This window comes from Crotalus tigris, unplaced genomic scaffold, assembly GCF_016545835.1.
Source record: "Crotalus tigris isolate CLP2741 ecotype Arizona unplaced genomic scaffold, ASM1654583v1 scf7180000018549.3470463, whole genome shotgun sequence".
Classification (NCBI taxonomy): Eukaryota; Metazoa; Chordata; class Lepidosauria; order Squamata; family Viperidae; genus Crotalus; species Crotalus tigris.
The window spans coordinates 555,286-573,446 of NW_024097072.1; the positions used below are offsets into that span (position 1 = coordinate 555,286).

At 40.2% G+C, this 18,161-nt stretch overlaps 1 protein-coding gene across 1 annotated transcript; it reads left to right on the forward strand.

The window, feature by feature from the left end:
- The first annotated feature begins 128 nt into the window (after positions 1-128).
- KCTD9 (potassium channel tetramerization domain containing 9) lies at positions 129-16,939 on the forward strand. The gene is made up of 12 exons (XM_039354186.1): positions 129-319; positions 6,466-6,587; positions 8,704-8,747; positions 8,832-8,928; positions 9,474-9,532; positions 10,336-10,464; positions 11,368-11,435; positions 12,989-13,084; positions 13,953-14,102; positions 14,745-14,850; positions 16,290-16,423; positions 16,578-16,939. Exons 1-12 carry the CDS (start codon positions 272-274, stop codon positions 16,692-16,694), a joined length of 1,170 nt encoding a protein of 389 aa, XP_039210120.1. The 5' UTR covers positions 129-271; the 3' UTR covers positions 16,695-16,939.
- The last annotated feature ends 1,222 nt before the right edge of the window (positions 16,940-18,161 follow it).

The following is an 18,161-nucleotide window of genomic DNA, read 5'->3' on the forward strand; positions in this document are numbered from 1 at the left end:
CGGCGGGGGGAGAGAAAGAGGCGACTCTGTCCCGCCCGCTCGTCTGCTCCGCCCTTCTCCTCAAAGCCCCGCCCTTTCTGTTTCTGAAAAGCAAATCGCCCGGACAAGTCGCCCACCCAGCCTGAAAGTCCCGCCCACTTCGTTCCCTTCGAATCCGATTGGGCAAAGGGAAAACAAGCAGGGGGAGGATTGGTGGGTGGGCCTGTTGGTTAAGGAAGCCACTCTTCCGGGTTTGTAGCCAGGCTGGGTCAGGCAACTCCGGAGGGAGGACATGAAGAGAGTCACCCTGTTTGTTAATGGCAGCCCCAGAAATGGGAAGGTAAGCCGGCCGAAGGGAAGCGGGGAAGAAGCCGCTTTGGCGTGGCTTTGCAGTAGGACTGGCCTCCCTCTTGATTCTGGATCTGCATCAGGGACACCACGAGGTCTCTGCTCCCGGAGAGCCTACAGTCTCCAGCAGGGAATAGCCGGGCTGGAACTGCAGATGGAAGGTTTTTCCCTGGGAAAAACGGGCCAGCTTCCATGGGAGCAATTCCCACTGGATTTGATGAGAGGGATGGAAATAGTGCAAGGGTGTCCAAGCTTGGCCACTTGGAAGACTTGTGGACTTCAACTCCCAGAATCCCCCAGCCAGCAATTGCTGGCTGGGGGATTCTGGGAGTTGAAGTCCACAAGTCTTCCAAGCGGCCAACCTTGGATGTTCCTTGGAGTAGTGCATTTCCAGAACTGAGCTGATGCAAAAGGACTACAACCAACCCCAAATGTGAATTTTAATTTCCTTGAGATTCTTCTTCCCCAGAATCATTGAGCTACTTCCTCCGGGGTTGCCTGGAATTCCACCCCACCCTTCTCTGAGCTGGCCACCTTCCCAGAAAGGGGATGAGAAAGTCTCTCCGCAGAGAAAATGATGTGGTTGGAGGTGGAGGTGACTGGCTTCCCTTTTTTTTAAAAAAAACTTTCTGATCTTGGCTACAGCCCTAGGATTTCCTGGTGGTCTCCTATCCCCCAAGGATTTACCAGCTCTCATCCTGTTTGGAATTCAGGATTAGTCAGTTGAGGGCAGCTACCTAATTTGGTAAGACTTGAAACTCCCTGGATTTCCTATGCAGGGTGATGAAATGTATTGTTCAACAGAACTGGAGCACATAAGAATATGGAAATAGAGTCATTGCCTACATAGGGGCTGTTGTATCCGACCTGCAAAAATCTGGAGGACAACTAGAGGGAAGGCAAAACTCTTTACAGCCATTTAATGCCTGTCTTCACTTTTTCAGACCAGATATGTGTGGTCTTCTTAGTAGGCTTCATAGCAATTTGATGTTTAGTCCACAATTAAAATCATTAATACTTATGCAGATTTTCTGGTGATTGCATTGCATTTCACTTGGTGATGACCTTCAGAGTAGAAATACGTATTTAAAGCTTTTTTGATGCACAGTACTGTAGTACATGAAATCCATAAAATAAATGATCGCTTTGATAAAAATGCAAATCATCAGAACTGTGGTGTACAAAAATGCCAACTATCTTTCCCAAAAGTGCTATTAACTGATGCTGATTGTTAACAATTTAATTTAAATTTTTCCCTTCCACCTAGTGGGCACTCAGTAATTTAATACCAATTATTGCAAAAGAAAAAGAGTTTGCATGCACACAGCACTCTTAACCTGTTAATGAATTGATCATTTTTTTCTGCATTTTCACAATGCATAAATTAAGTGGACTGGTGCATGCAAATCATAGAGCCACAGAAAGTCCAACTAAGCATAATGTATTATGCAGACACAACCATTACGTCTTCTAATTCTCCTAGTTAGGAATGGCTTGCACCGTTAACCAGACAGATGCAGTATGCTTGTTTGCCTATCCTCATTCCTGAAGCACTGCTGGATTAAATATACAGAATATAAAGACTGCATTGAATTATCATAGGTTTAATTAATATAGGATCATGAACTGTGCACTGGCCTAGAGTTGCAGACGCTCACCTCATACTCAGGAGATTGAGAGTTCAATCCTGGACAGTGACAGATGTTTCTCTATCAGGGCACAAAGAGAAAATAACTTATGAACTCTGTGTAGGCATCAGGAAAGGTATCCGGTTAGTAAACATTCAGCTCCATTCAGTTGCCCTGTCTCCACCATGATACAATGGATTACAGGGTCATAAAAATAATAATACAGGATCATGATTTAGGAGAAAGGGATAAGAGTAATTACAGTAGGATGAAGGATAATTTGGTCTAAGGTGTCAGTTCTTTTATTTAGGACAATTTCTTAATAGCAAATTCCAGATTAGCCTGCTATGTCTTAGAGCTGTATCTGAAATTAGCCGGTGACTTGGCTGATTGTGTGCCAGTAAAAAGTCCCTTTCAAGTTAATGAAAATGCAAGCTTTGCATCACTTTTTCGTGGGCCAAGGGACAGGCATAAATTAATGAATATAAGTTATATTCATTATATAAGTTATATAATGAATATAACTTATAAGTTTATTTGGAGACATGCTGTTTTGTCAGGATTTAGTCTTTAAAAGATCTGTGTCAGCACCTAGCTGTACAAATAACCTGTGTAGATTTGTTTTGATAAAATGGAGCTAGGCTTCCTCCCAAAATATTGCTTCTTCTTTTCTATGGTTAGCATTGTGTATTAATGTTTTGGCTTGTCCAGTAAATTATAATTGCAACAAATTGTGATCATCTTGATCCCAACAAGGATTTTCTGCCTTACTGTGCCAGATACTGGTATTCTTTTGGATTCAATTTGTTAGATAACACCATGGTTGGATTTACCCAAGACGCTAAATCATATTTCCCTGATTAACAAACCATAATGATTGGGATCACACATCATGTACAACCAAACCCTATTACAAGTCAGTACAGTATACAAGAATCTGTCCTGGAAACTCTGAGTAGGCACTGGAGTATAAATAATCCATAAGATTTACTTCTTTGCTGTCATAATCTAATAATAACTCAACAAGCAGGAAGAAGAAAAGCAAAATTGTATGGAGGGGTTAATATCTGAGCACAAAACAGAGTTTGTCTTTGTTATTTCCAATGTTTTGGTGTTACAGTGTTCTTTCCCACAAATTCTTTTTCTGATATTGTGCATCAAGGACTAATTATTTGCAAACAGCTGCTGGTTGTCTAAATTTCATTTCCTCCACTCACTTTCTTGTGATTCACAGTATAATAAATGAACCAGAGTTTAGGATTTGAACGTGACTCTAAGCTGTGATTCATCCAAAACAGTCACAGCAGCTTCTATCTTCCTGCTTATTGCTCTAGCAAAAGTGTGTAAAGAGAGCCTCTGAAAGCTAAATCAAGATTTAGGACCCCCCCCCCCAAAACTGGCTTCCTTGCAATATCCTAGATTATAACCACCATCATACAGGAAGTCCTTGACTTTGAATCATTTTTAATGACCGTTTGAAATTAGGACACCAACATTCATCTCACTAAGTGAGACATTTGTGAAGTGAGTTTTGCCCTATTTTACCATCTTTCTTGCTACAGGTATTAAGCGAATTATTGTAGTGATTAAGTAGCACAGTTTGTTAAGTGGCTTCCCCATTGATTTTGCATGTCAGAAGATTGCAAAGGAAAGTCACTAGTCCCTGGGATAGCGTCATAAATATGAACCAGTTGCCAAGCACCCAAATTTTGATCATATGACTGTGGGCATGCTGCAACAGTTGTAAAATGATCCTAAATCACTTTTTCTTCAGTGCCCTTGTAACTTTGAACAGTCACTAAATGAACTGTTGTAAGTCAAGGACTACCTGTGTTTACAACAATTGCAGCATCTCATGGTTATATGATCACCATTTGTGACCATCTGGGATGGCTACTGACAGGCAAAGCAAATGGAAGAAGTGGGGTTTGCTTAATGGACCAGATAGTTCACTTAAAAAATTGCAGTGATTTGCTTAACAACTATGGCAAAAAGTTGTAAAATTGGGGGTGACTCATTTAACGATGGTTTTTGGAAATTCTGGTCCTAATTCTGGTCATAAATTGAGAACTTCCTGTATTTTGCAACACCGAAGTTGGTTTTGCTGGTTGTGGAAGTTGAGCGTGATAGTTCGATAAATCAGCAGTTAGCATTGCTCGTGTTTAGTGCCTCGAGGAGATTAGGATATTGCGTGAAAACATTAAACTGTACTGTCTTAAAATATAAGTGTTTTATCATTTTTTTTAAAAGAAGTTTAGTAGTGACTTTCATTACATAAAATATTCCATAAAATAATAACAACAACAACACCATTGGCATTGACAAATTCGCTATTAGTCAATTGCAAAAGGCGGCCTTACTAGGAACTGCTTCCATCCTGCGACAATATCTGTAATACCATCAAACATCCACATCTGCCTATCCCAGGTCCTGGGTAAGGACTCGATAGGTAGACAAAAATGTCAAATCCAGTCTGAACATCTGGCTGACTGTGCGATGATCAATAATAATAATAATAATAATAATAATAATAATAATAACAACAACAACAACAACAACTATTATTATTATTATTATTATTATTATTATTATTATTATTATTATTATTATTATTTTAAAAAGTTTTGGGGTGGTGGGTTTAAGTTACTCGTAGCCCTCCTTTCCTCAAGAAATATTTCAACTCAAATATGTTTGGCCAAGAATGGAAATCTTTGGGAAATGTATACGCCAAGTAAAAAAGAAACAGTGTCCTTTTTGTCATTGACATAATGTGCAGCTCAAGCTATGATCGATTTTTAAGACAGGCGAGGAACTTCTGCAGAACTTTGCCCCTTGAAGTTTCCCAGATATTCCTCTTGGTTGACATTTGCTCATTTTGATGGAGTGCGGACCCAGGAGGGCTGGCTAGGAAACGGTGGGATGACGTTTGGACCGATCAAAAGTTTTTCCCTTACTGCTGTTTCTGCTCACTCTTAACAACAGGTGGCAGGACCATGATTGGGAACAGGTATGGAAACTCTGGATTATAAACAACGGAGGACTGGCAATTTTATTTTATTTTTTTTTAAATTTGTGCATCAGATCAGCCAGCACCTGTGGAACCCTGTTGCTTTGGGTTTATGAAGTGACTGGCTTTTTAAAATGATGGCCTTTGACATACGAATCTGTGCTTTACCTTGTTGGGAATGCAAAACAAATGACAACCCACAGGATGTGGTTTCCCATCTGTGGTTGAGAGACTCAGAAAATAAAACAGGAGCAGTCCATCTGCCGTGGTAGACTTCGTTGCATTCTAGCAGTACGCTGAAGTTGTAAGCAAAAATATTGGAAGCCATAAACATTTAAGAGGAAAAAAAGAAAGAGAAAATTATCTCCAATGATAAAGCTGGATAATTCTACATTAGGTGATTAAATCTCCACCATCCCATCATCTAATATCGATGTGGCCTAATAACAGTTTTGGAATTGTTTTGTCTTTCGATTGCCTAGTGACCCAGTTTCCTTCAATTAATTATGGAAATGTTCTGAAATAATTTAACTCAGAATCTTCCCAATTTGGAAATACTTCCACTGGTTGCTTTTATTGGCTTCACAATGTATTTAAAATGTACAATATTCTACTTTTTTATGGTCAATAGATACAATCAGTTCTGGATATATATATATAATAATGTCACATTTCTGCCACTTATGAATCTCTTAAGATTCTGTTTGTAAAGGTACAGTTCTACACACGTTTACATAAAAAGATAAATTACTCAGTTTTCAGATTATGCTGTGTCAGAACCAAATGAACCACATTGAAATAAGGCAGTCCTTGTTTAATGACTGCTTCGTTTAGTAACTGCCTCACTTAGTGACCGTTTGAAGTTATGACAGTGATGAAAAAGTAACTTTATGACCAATTCTTATATTTACAACCTTTCCAGATCTGAGAAAGCTGAAATAAGATCTAAGCAGAATTGCATTTCACTTTGTGATTGCTTTGCTTAAATAACCAAGTTACCAGTTCCAATTGTAAACACTAAACAAGAACTACTTGTATGGTTTATTACACAAACCCAACCAATTGTTGTTTATTACTGAAAACTGAAACAAATAAACCACATTGTGATGGCAGGATGCACATACTCGCCCCCTTAATTCAGCAGTTGCGCTGTTTGGATCTAGTACGAGTCTAGAAATTGGCTCCATTTAATTGAAAAGGTACCGGTAGCATGACTGTTCTCTAAAATACCTTAAATATATTAAGTTTCAAGTGTAGATAAAACTATTTCTTTGTTGCAATCTACATTGTGGAGACTGGAAATGAGAAAGAAGCCCAGATTTTCTAAGATTGAAAGACTTCTGCAGAAAAAAAATGGTGCAATTTATCTTGGGCTGAATTTGAAGCAGATCAAGAGCGCTGCACAGCGCGTGGATTTGTATACTAGTAGACAATATAAATGGATGAAAATTCCAGAGCAGCTAATTCTGTGTATTGGATTAAAAGACTAACTTTCTCTTATAGGTTGTGGCTGTTTATGGAACACTGTCCGATTTGCTTTCTGTCGCAAGTAATAAGCTTGGAATAAAAGCAACCAGCGTCTACAATGGAAGAGGTGGACTCATTGATGACATTGCCTTAATTAGGTAAGATTAGCCCATTTTGGAAATGTGTTCATTAGAGCCCTTTCGAATAAGCCTAATAAGCTTGGAAGATGGAATAGAAGCTGATTCAGGAATACCCCATTAGATAGAGTACAATGTGTTGATATTGAAATGGCCATGAACCCCTTTCCTACAAAGCCATCAACTGGGATTAGTCTATGGAGAATATATTATAGCTCCATGTTCTCCTGCAACAAATGGAAAACAAAGAGAGAAGCAACTTAGAACTAAGGAGAAATTTCCTGACAATCAGAATGGTTATTCATGGAACAACTTGCCTTCAGAAGTTGTGGGTGCTCCATCACTGGAGGTTTTCAATAAGACACTGGTGGTATAGAGCCTCCTGCCTGAGGGGAGGATTGGGCTAGAAAATCTCTTAAGGTCCCTTCCAACTTATTCTATATTCTTCCATTTCCACTCTTCCTCCACCCCATCCCTACTTGCTTATGTGATAGACCTCCGTCCTAAAAAACGTTAAGTATTGCCTTTGGCAACCAAAATGTTGCCCACCCCTGGTTTGAATAACAGTTTGTTGAGCAAATCATGGTGTCTCATTTCACACACAATATTCAGCAATATAATGTGGTTGCCAAGGCGTCCTGGCTTGACTGAATGCCATGCCCAAGGCCAAATCTAAATAATCCGCAACTGTGGCTTAGCACAAAGCATGGGTCTACTCTGACATCTGAAAAGCCCATTCTGTAAATCATAATCCCAACCCCATTCAAACCACGATTTGATTCTGATTTGGAAGTGACTTAGCTAAAAAGTCAGTGAAGAATTCAAAATTATTGTGCACTAGGAGTAGGCAACCTGATGTCTTCCAGATGTCCAGAAATATAATTTTCATGCCGGTTGGACATGGTGAGAGCTGTAGTCCAAAGCATCTGGAGGGTATCAAGCATTTATCCTTGTTGCACACTCTGATTACAATAAATGAAAAAGCAGAGGAAGGAAAAGCCTGAGCTTCAGAGTCAAATTATAAGATTTATATAGCTGCTCAACTGGGACAGGATTTTATGTGGATTTCATTGTGTAATGGTTACAAATGGGTTTGCATTCCATCTTTCCTGGCTAGAGAATTGCTACCCCCATCCTATAGTTTGCCTTCTAACAAATAATTTCTACTAACATTGTTTGTTCCAAGTATCCTATGCTTATTGAATTTGTTGGGAAGTATGCGGTAAACAAAGCCTCTTTACCAGAGTATCGTTGCATAAATATGAATCTAACTCTTCAGCTTGACTCTTAATTTTCCAATTTTCCCAAACACAAATGTCATTGCATTTAAGGAATTTGGATAAAAACCATCTGCAAAAGGAATTGAATTTAGAGCATGGAGAGTTTGTTAATCTATCTATCTATCTATCTATCTATCTATCTATCTATCTATCTATCTATCTATCTATCTATTTAAATAAATTTGGATTGCTAACAACGAATTAAGGGAGAATGGAATAGCTATTTCGAACTAATTAGCTCTCATCAGCCAAACATACCCTTCTGAGATTCGAATCTGGGCTGCTTGCACTTTAGGCAGCTGTGTTAACCTCTAGGCTACAGGCTCTTTCTCACTTTGTCAGCTGTGTCAGGGAGGAAAGAGACAGGAGAGAATTACCTTGAGATTTCTTTCTCCCATAATTGGGCCGACAGGGTGCATCAAAAAAACACTCAAGGTAATATATATATAAAACTGACATTGAAGCAGTTGAGTGTAAGAAAATAAAAATCAGACTCTGGTTTTAGACTGTGGCGCTCACTTCCTGTTTTGAAAAGAGAAAACAATCTTAGTGATTTCACATTTTTTAAAAAAACTGTTCTTGCTCAAACACTGCATTTCAGAGCAAGTCTGATATACAGACTATCCATAAACAACTATTGCATAAAAGGACTAGCTCAAACTCCTTCACATGAAGCCACTTAACACAGTTGAATTGTTATTTAGATCTTCGTCACTTAAACTATTATAATGCAGTAAGATCGATTTTAGTCTCTCTAAAACCGTGGACTCTGGAATGAACAACTACTGTTTTCCAAAAACATCTGTCAGGCTTATTCTGAATCCCTGGTTTTCTTTCTCTTTTTCTTTAACCAATAGAGATGATGACGTTCTTTTTGTATGTGAAGGCGAACCATTCATTGGTAAGTACACCAAGTTGTTTTCCTCCTGAAGAACAGGAAGTCTGAAGTGGTTACTGTACGATGATATGCTTTCCACGTTCCTAGATCCCCAGAATGATATCAACTCTTTAGAAACATTAACAGGATCTCATTCGGATTGGATCACACTCAATGTAGGAGGACGGTATTTCACAACTACCCGGTAAGAGTCTGTTTTCTTCTTGTGAAAAAGTTTATCGCTGGAAATATTATGTTCCTAAGTATTAAATGCATTGTTCATTAATAAAGCTGTCAACAACTTTTGAATGCAGTGGTTGGATTCAGGCTCCAGGCTAAACTGCAGGGCTGTTTGTGTAGCATGCTATCTGAAGGCAATTGTTGGTTATTATTATGTATAACCCAGATGTACAACCGAGATGTACATAATTCAACCATCTATGATTTAAATGCTGGTTTAATATGATGTTACCTTGGCTTTTCTTAGTTCCTTCTCCCCCCCCCCTGAAAATTAAGCAGTTTCACAAATTAAAGATTAACATTAAACCTTTGTTAAATTAAACCTTTATTAAATTAAAGGTTCAACCAACATTCGTCATTCTGGTGTGGAGCCACATTGGGACCCAAATTGCTTATCACATAAAAGCCACTTTTTTAAAATCCCCACTTTTTTAAAATCCCCACTTGAATGCTACTTCAAATGCCAGTGTGGCCAATTTACTCATTAATTTCTCTACATTTCTTTCTTAGGAGCACTTTAGTTAGTAAAGAACCGGATAGCATGCTGGCCCACATGTTTAAAGATAAAGGTCAGTATGACTTAAGTTACATATGTGAAAGGTCTCTCCAGTATTCTATCCAGTACTCAATTTGCAAATCCACGGCCTGTAAACTGTTCTTTATTGCAAAGTAAGGCTTGATGTAAGATGATTCTGAGAAACTACACATACCACAGTGGCACCGTTTAGCTTCTTGTCTGTAAACAAAGATGGGAGTTTGAACTTGCAGCATTGTCTAGCTAAACTCCTTGGTTAGAGGAGCATGTCCAAAGGTGCTTAAAGAAGAAAGGAACAATTTAGCAGGAATGTCACCATAGCTTATTTCAGTTCATTTAAGTCAGGAGTGAGCAATGATGTTCAGCCTACAAAATCAAAGCCTGCCACAAAAAAAGAACATAGTTATTAATGCCTTTACATACCACATGTAAACAGGTTTGGGGCTCTTTCCTGGATCATACAGGGGTCAAAAATGTGCCATTGCATGGAATTGAAGGAGTATTGAGTTCACCTCTTAAAACCATGAGCACCATCCCATTATCCTGTCCGCTTTTAGAATGTAAATGTAGTTCTTGCCCTGCCCAACAGAAACACCTGTGAAGCGAGTGGAACATATATTTATGGTTTAGAGGATGTCCTTTCCTCCTTATTTACTATATTCTTGTTCTAAATTTGTGGTGGGCAACGAGAGGCACTTAAGTCTGATTTCCAAACTTGCCTCCAGTTGATCCATCTAAGCTGCAGGGGAGGGATGGAGATGGGGAGGGTGAGAAATTGACGCTTTATTAAAGCAATTTTTTTTTTTTTTTTTACAAAAATGTGTCCTTCTGCAACAGATGCTTGGGGAAACAAGAGAGATCACAGTGGAGCTTTCCTGATTGACCGAAGTCCGGAGTACTTTGAACCAATCTTAAACTATTTGCGGCATGGACAGCTAATTGTGAACGATGGCATTAACTTGCTAGGTATGTACTAGGACCTATAAAACATTATGTTGCCTTTGTTGGAACTGTGCTTGTTCTAAAAGAAGTCTAAAGCCAAGCTTCCTGAATAGAACCAAGGATGTGGAAATCCCATGCAAGCTTTTGGCATTTTGGTAAGATCTTGAGTTTCTCCAGACCGAGTCCAACACCATAACCAACTAAGACTACACTTGTTCAAGTCACTGGATGATTTGGGCCAGTCATTCTTTCTTAGCCCATACTATCTGATAGAGTTGTGGGAGAAAATTGGAGGAACAAGAATTAAGGTAACAGCCTTTTGAGCTCTTTAGAGCACTGGCTCTCAACCTGTGGGGGTTGTGATGTCATCACAGGGGGTCTGTGAAGGCTTGAAGAATTGTTATAATTTAAATCTTGAGTTAAGTCTTGGGGGTCCGTGGCCATGGTCCATGACCACAAAAGGTATTTAAAGGGGGTCCATGGTCAAAAAAAGGTTGAGGACCACTGCTTTAGAGGAAAGGTGGGATTAATCAGTCAGTCAACGCATGGCTAAGTAGAGGTTGTGGAATTTTTAATCAAATAGATCTGGAAAAGGGATTTAAGATTAAGATTACCAGATAAGATTTTGTTGTTAACATGTTGATGCTAACCTGGCATGCAATAAAACAGCATGTTGTATGAAGCTGGCTTACAATTCATCTTCAGACCATTGTTGATCTTAAGTAGTAAATCATGATTGACATCTAACATTAATTATGATTAAGAGCAGTTCTGGCAAAGAATCTTGGCCCAGTGAAACTGCCTGATCCTGTGCATGGTTCCTACAGCCTAGAGAGCAGTTCCTAGAGAGCAGGAAGGTTGAGTGGTGAATCTTGTCATTATTCCCAACCATTGCTAGCTTGTATTGTGTCGATCATCTTACCCTAGGTGTCTCAGAGGAAGCAAGATTCTTTGGCATTGACTCCCTGATTGAACACCTTGAACTAGCAATTAAGGTAATACTTATTTTCGTATCTGATTACTTTCCGGTCATTTGCCCTTGTTTTGGTTTCCATGTTACAACTTGCTTATTATGTTATATTGCGCCCTGGAAATGTTTCTATTTCTTAAAAACAAAACATTTTGAAGAAGTTTTTGAGAGAGATAAATCTTGCACTTTGTATTTTTTTTCCCTTCTTTCTGACACTAAGTGGCATTATTTTTTATCTTGTGAGAATCCTTAATAAAAAAAAAAGTATGAAAAAGTGAACAAAAGCCAGTAACGTTGAATTGGCAACATTCTGAGTGGACGCCAGTCAAGTCAGTTATTTTCAGAGAGATGCACACGTACTATATATGGCTTAAGGATAGCAACTTAATTTTCATAGATATCATGGAGAGCACGCTCAAATGGCTGCACCACTGTAACGTAGCGTGCCAACAATTTATGTTGCTTTGTTCTTCAAACATAAACATTAATGGGCTCAACCATAGAGTGAAGCCAGAATATGTAAATTAGCAAAAAAAAAACCCAGTGATTTCTGAATGTGGTGTAGAGCAGGGGTGTCAAATTCAATTTCATTGAGGGCCGCATCAGCATTGTGGTTGCGCTCAGGGGGCCGGGTGGGTATGGCCAGGGTAGCTGTGGCCTATTTGGTGGGTATGGATGGAGTGGGTGTGGCCAGTTGGGTGGGCGTGGCCAGCTCTACATCGTTCACGTCAAGGGTGCCTGTGGGGGCCTAGGTAGGAGTGGGACAGATCTGTGGGTCTGTGGCAGAAGGGGGTGGGACCGGGGCAAGTGCCAAGGCATGGTCCATTTCTTCATTCCTCACAAAGGGTGACACCTCCCCAGCATGCACTCTGCTGTTTCCAGAAGGCCTTGTGGAGCTAAGACTGAATGCGTTTCAGCATAGATGGCCACCACAAAATTGTACATTGGCTCCCGGCTGGCCTGGGCCAGGGCCAAGGCAACGGAGGCCATTCCCTCACTGTTTCCAGGATGGCTTCGCGGGCCACATGAAACTACTTCGCGGGCCGCATCTGGCCCCTGGGCCTTGTGTTTGACATGTCTGGTGTAGAGGAAAGGGACAGAATTAGATGTAACAAGCCTACAATGTCAACATCCCCAACTTCTTGTAAATATCCTTCTTGAAAATGCCTCAGAAATCCCACGCTGCTGTATATCACCTAATGTAAGCAATCAATCAAACAATCAGAATAAAGCTGGAAAGAACCTTGGAGTCTTTAGTCCAGAGGTCCCCAACCTTTTGGGCAACAGGTTCTGTGGAGAGAGCTTTTTCCGTGGACTGAAGCGGGTGTGGTTTTGTGTGCTGCCTGCATCTCACGGATGGGGCTTTGCTTGTTTGTGCAGACCGGTTGCTGGCATGCCACGGCCTGGTACTGGTCCATGGACCGCGGGTTGGCGACCCCAGTTGGGGACCCCTAGTCCAACTTGCTCAAGCAGGAGACTCTATATCATTTCAGATAGGCGGCTGTCCAATCTTTTCTTCAAAAGCTATTCCATCTCGTATTGTTTGGGCCTAAACTCTTCTTCCCGTTTTTGGGACAGAATTCCCAGCCTGCAGAAGACCACTCCCCGATTTCTCGAAAGGAGTTTGTTAGATTCCTCCTTGCCACCTCAACCAAGTCGGAGCTACGCTGTCAGGTACCATGAGAAAATGAAATAAAAAAAAAGAAATAAGGATGTTTTTTTGGGACCTGTTTTGCACAATTTGTAAAGAGAAAAGTTTACACCGATACGTTAAAAATCACCACAGGCAGCCTGCAGCCCTGGATAGCTAATAATGAGGCCCCACAAGATAATACAAAATATTGAAAAATTAAGGAAGTTTGCTATTTATATACATTAACTATACTGCAGTATATATTTTATATGTGGCCCAACCCAGGGAAAATAAGGTTGGACAACCATGCTTTAGAGCAGTGTTTCTCAACCTTGACAATTTTAAGGCATGTGGACTTCAATTCCCAGAATTTCATAGCCAGCTGGCTGTGGAATTCTGGGAGCTGAAGTCCACATGCCTTAAAATTGTCAAGGTTGAGAAACATTGCTTTAGAGGAACCTGGATCACATTTTCTTGTGTATCTTGAATTGGATGTTTTAATTTTTTTTTTACTATTGTTTATTGTTTTTATTGTTTTAAAATGTTTTTTTTTATATTTTTAACTGCAACATATGTTCTGAATTGTAAACAGCCCAGAGTCACTCACTGAGATGGGCGGCTCTAGACATTGAACAAATAAATAAATAAAAAACATAAATGTTGAGTGTATTCCTCCTCTGAGTTAGGTTAGATACTTTGCCTTCCAAGCAGTTGCGTTTGGATTTTTGAGCTGGATTTTGCACAGCTGATGCAAAATGTAGATAACAGGGGTGAACCCCCCCCCCCAAAGCTTCACTTCCAGATGGGTTGTTTTGAGCTTGATGTAACCATGACAGAGTTGAAACGGTTGTTTTGAGCTCAGATTCTTTATGGACTGTATAACCTGACCGCTGTTCTCTTCTCCTCCAGGGGTTAAATTTTAGTGGTGCTGACCTCTCTCGTTTAGATCTCCGGTACATCAACTTCAAGATGGCCAACTTGAGCCGATGCAACCTGGCCCATGCAAATCTCTGCTGCGCAAACCTTGAACGGGCTGATCTCTCCGGATCTGTTCTAGATGTGGGTGTTATTTGGATAAGGACTAAGAATAAAATGCACACCTCTTGCACAAGCTTAGGCAAAATGGATTGTTCTGTTCCATAGTGGTGTGCCCAAACTAGCTAGTACACCTTTTAATAAAAGGGGAACTGCAAAGTAGCTGCAGTGTGGAGCATGCATGGCCTAGAAATAAACCACAGCCTCTTAAGATATGACTACTAAAGACCCTTGTCAATCACAGCAAAACCCATCAGTGTGAACCATGCTAAGCTAAAATGTCTAGTTGTCCACCTGATGGCAGCTTCTAGCTCTGGAAATGTCCCATGTCTCTCTACTAATTTGGATTTATTTGCAAAGAAATACCAAGAAACAGAAGAGATGGATTTGGCAGGATGGACCTGAAAAGATGAAAGGGATTATTAACCATGAAATGAAGCAAGAGCTAAAGTTTTCGGAGTTGAGATAAACTCCGTTAGGCAAAGCACTGTGATTTGTCACCTGCAGATTCGGCTAACAAAAGCTGTGGATTTTTCTTCATTGGAGTATTTTAAGCAAATGTGATCAAGCCCACCATTTGTCAAATGTAGCCTGCAGAATTCTATATCAGATTGAAATGTGGCTTCTTTTTCACCTGAGAATTTTGCTTTCCTCTTTTTTTGGCAGTATGCCAATCTCCAAGGTGTAAAGATGCTGTGCTCAAATGCAGAGGGAGCATCGCTGAAAAGCTGCAATTTTGAAGATCCTTCTGGCCTTAAAGCTAACTTGGAAGGTAAACACTGACTGGGCTTTTTCTTTTTATGTAATGCAGTCAGTATCATTCAGGAAATGGCTGAATGTGTCCCAAGGATGTTTTCTCACGAGACATGTTGCTTCTCATTCAAAAAGCTTCTTCAGCTCTGGCTGGAATGTCCTTGCAGACAGCTGGTCATTTGTATTCTTTTAGAGAGTTGTTGAGGCCAATTGGAGGTTTACCTGTGTCCACAGGGTCACCTGACTAATTCAAATGTGTGTGGAGCCTTGGCTGCAGGATGTTTTGTGCCCTGTGTCGCTTTACTGCTAAAGACAGGCACAGGCTGTTGGGGATGAGTCTGTGTCGTCTGCATCTCAAACTGAAATGCAAATGGTTCCTGTAGTCTGCAATGTTTGCTGGAAATTCCTTCACATAACATATACTGTTGCACTTCATAACCTCTTCAACAATTTCTGAAGGGCCATGACTTCCATTGCTTATACACTTGTACTTCGCTTAATAATAAGGCAGTACTTCGCTTAGTGATAAGGCAATACCTGAGAGCAGATAACAAAATACAAAGACCTGCAAATAGAAATAGAATGACTGTGCCAAAAGAAAGCAAAGATAGTGCCAGTACTCATAGGAGCCTTGGGTACAATCCCAAACCAACTGTAGCACCATTTGAACACCACTGACATTGACAAATTCACCATCAGTCAATTGCAAAAGGCAGCTTACTCAAAACAACTTACATCCTCTGATGATATCTGTAACACCATCAAATATCCACATATGCCTCTCCCAGGTCCTTGGGAAGGACTTGATAGGCAGGCAAAAATGCCAAATTAGGTCTGAACATCCGTCTGTGCAACGAACAACAATAATACTAACAATATCTGCCTATCCCAGCTCTTGGGAAGGATTTGATAAGTGAATAAAAATGCAAAATCCTATCTAAACATCTGGCTGACTATCCAACCGATTTTAATAATTTATTAAAGCCATCTGGCTCTCAATGACTCTGGATGGCTCACAAAATTAAGTAAAGAAATTACAATAAAATAAATAAAACAGAAAGATAAAACATGGCAAACTTTTATAGTTAGATACCTTTGTTAAGGAACTGTGCTGTTCTAAGGTTTTTTTTAATTATTATTGTTGTTTACTGGAAAAGGAAGAACATGACATAATTTAGTTCGTGTATAATATTTCCAGTGGCTCAACCGACATAAAAATTAGCATCTTTTGCTATATCTTGTAATGCAGGGGTCTTCAAACTTGGCAGCTTTAAGACTTGTGGACTTCAACTCCCAGAATTCCTCAGCCAGCCACAAGTTGAAGTCCACAAGTCTTAAAGTTGCCAAGTCTGAAGACCCCTGTTGTAATAGGATGCTATAATAGCATAGTGAGGATGAAAGGAAATTCCACCTCTTTTTTTTTTTTTTTTTTGATGGGCTTGAATTTTGTGACTACAGGTGCTAACCTGAAAGGTGTGGATATGGAAGGAAGTCAGATGACGGGCATCAATCTCCGAGTTGCCACTCTAAAGAACGCAAAATTGAAAAACTGCAACTTGAGAGGAGCAACCTTGGCGGGAACCGATTTGGAGGTAAGAGCTTCATCTTCCAATTTTTGATGGACCCCAAAGGGTTTAAACCAGGGGGAATCGTTGGGCGTTTCCTTCAACTTTAACAGCCATGTGGCTTTGTAGGTTTGTCATCCAATCTCTAAACCTCTGCTGATCACCTCCTCGTTGGTTTCAGAACTGTGATCTGTCAGGCTGTGATCTACAAGAGGCCAACCTGAGAGGGTCGAATGTGAAAGGAGCCATCTTTGAAGAGATGTTGACACCGCTGCACATGTCTCAGAGCGTCAGATAGGTTGCCCGACTGAAGACTCTTGGTGCTCCATGGAGGAAATGACGTTCCTTCCACAGCATGTTTTTCTCAGTGGTATCCGAGAAGCTGCTGCTGGATGGAGTGAAGGGCCTTCCCTTGTCTTAGGTATAAGACAAGGAGCTTGCTGATAACTCCCAAAGATGTTGCTCTCTTGACTCTTATCTTGCTTTAGAACGCTCCTCTAGAAAAAATATTTATGAAAGCACAATATATGCAATTTATATTTATTCAGCTTCCAGTGTGGGTTTTTAAAACACGATCGGTTCACAACGTAGTAGCAAACCTTCGGACTTTCAGCTTGGATTGGCGAACCTTTATTTACAGTGGCTTATTAAATGTGGGAAAGGGAGGACTTGGAGGGTTGAAAGATATCTAGATTTGAATCTCCTTGGCAAAACAGAAACAACTGTATTTCTTCAAGCGTCATCGTGGATAGATTTGGGGTCTTATTTTAAGCCTGTTAATGCCCTGATTTAAAATACCGTATATGCCGGCGTATAAGACGACTTCCGGAAGCGCTAAACTCGGCGCCAAAGACGGGGGTCGTCTTATACGCCGAGTCATCTTATACACCAGAAATACTGGTAGTTTCCAGCGTATAAGACGACGTTCTACGAATGCGGCTCGGCGACAAAGACGGGGGTCGTCTTATACGCCGGGTTGCCTAATACGCCGGCATATACGGTAGCTCTGAATACTGTTATGTGTGTGTCCTTGACTTAGAACAATGTCATAAGTATTAATTGCAAAAGGAGGCCACTCAGCCATTTTAAAGATGTACTGCTCATGTCTAAAAGTCAGGAATTGAATGTGCAAATGTGATACAAAGTCTTCTGTGAGCCCCAAATTGCTATGGTATACTGTCACTGGACCTACACTCATCTAGGTCATGTGGCCTAGGACCATTAGAAATTAGCCAATTCCTTTTATATCGGCATTGGGGAAGTACATCCTGAACGTTTTAATAGGCTGGTATTGTTACAGGTTTCCATCGCAGTGAATAATGCCTTGTCGGCGATTTCATCAAATTCTCTTGGTCAAAAGTTGAGTGAGATAGCCTGGGGATCCTGGATAAAATAGGGAGCGATCAGAAATAGCTCAGGCTACTTTACATAGTGATGTAAACCTAGTTTGGTAAAGAAACATCCATAAGAATACAGAGAGCACCAAGGATCCCACAGTTCTACAATATTCTCTTTTATCAGTACTAGGAAATAAAGGGCTATGAACATACACAGCGAAAAGATGCCTAGGAAATGTTATGAAGAAAAGAAAGTTAGAGATAATTCATATACTACAGTATATTGTTGCACACCACCACCAGCATTTTTGTGGGTTTTTTTTTTTTAAATGGAAAAATAACTCTACAAAGTCTCCAAAAAGCAGTTGAAATGTTCAGCTCTGCCATTCCAGTTATGCCAATACGAAACAAGGACAACCTCAGTTGTC

Bases quoted from the DNA above. Each gene is read 5' to 3' on its own strand.
- KCTD9 (XM_039354186.1), top strand. From the start codon at position 272: ATGAAGAGAGTCACCCTGTTTGTTAATGGCAGCCCCAGAAATGGGAAG. The intron at 320-6,465 runs GTAAGCCGGCCG...TTTCTCTTATAG, and splicing joins GCAGCCCCAGAAATGGGAAG to GTTGTGGCTGTTTATGGAAC. The intron at 14,851-16,289 runs GTAAACACTGAC...TTGTGACTACAG, and splicing joins CCTTAAAGCTAACTTGGAAG to GTGCTAACCTGAAAGGTGTG.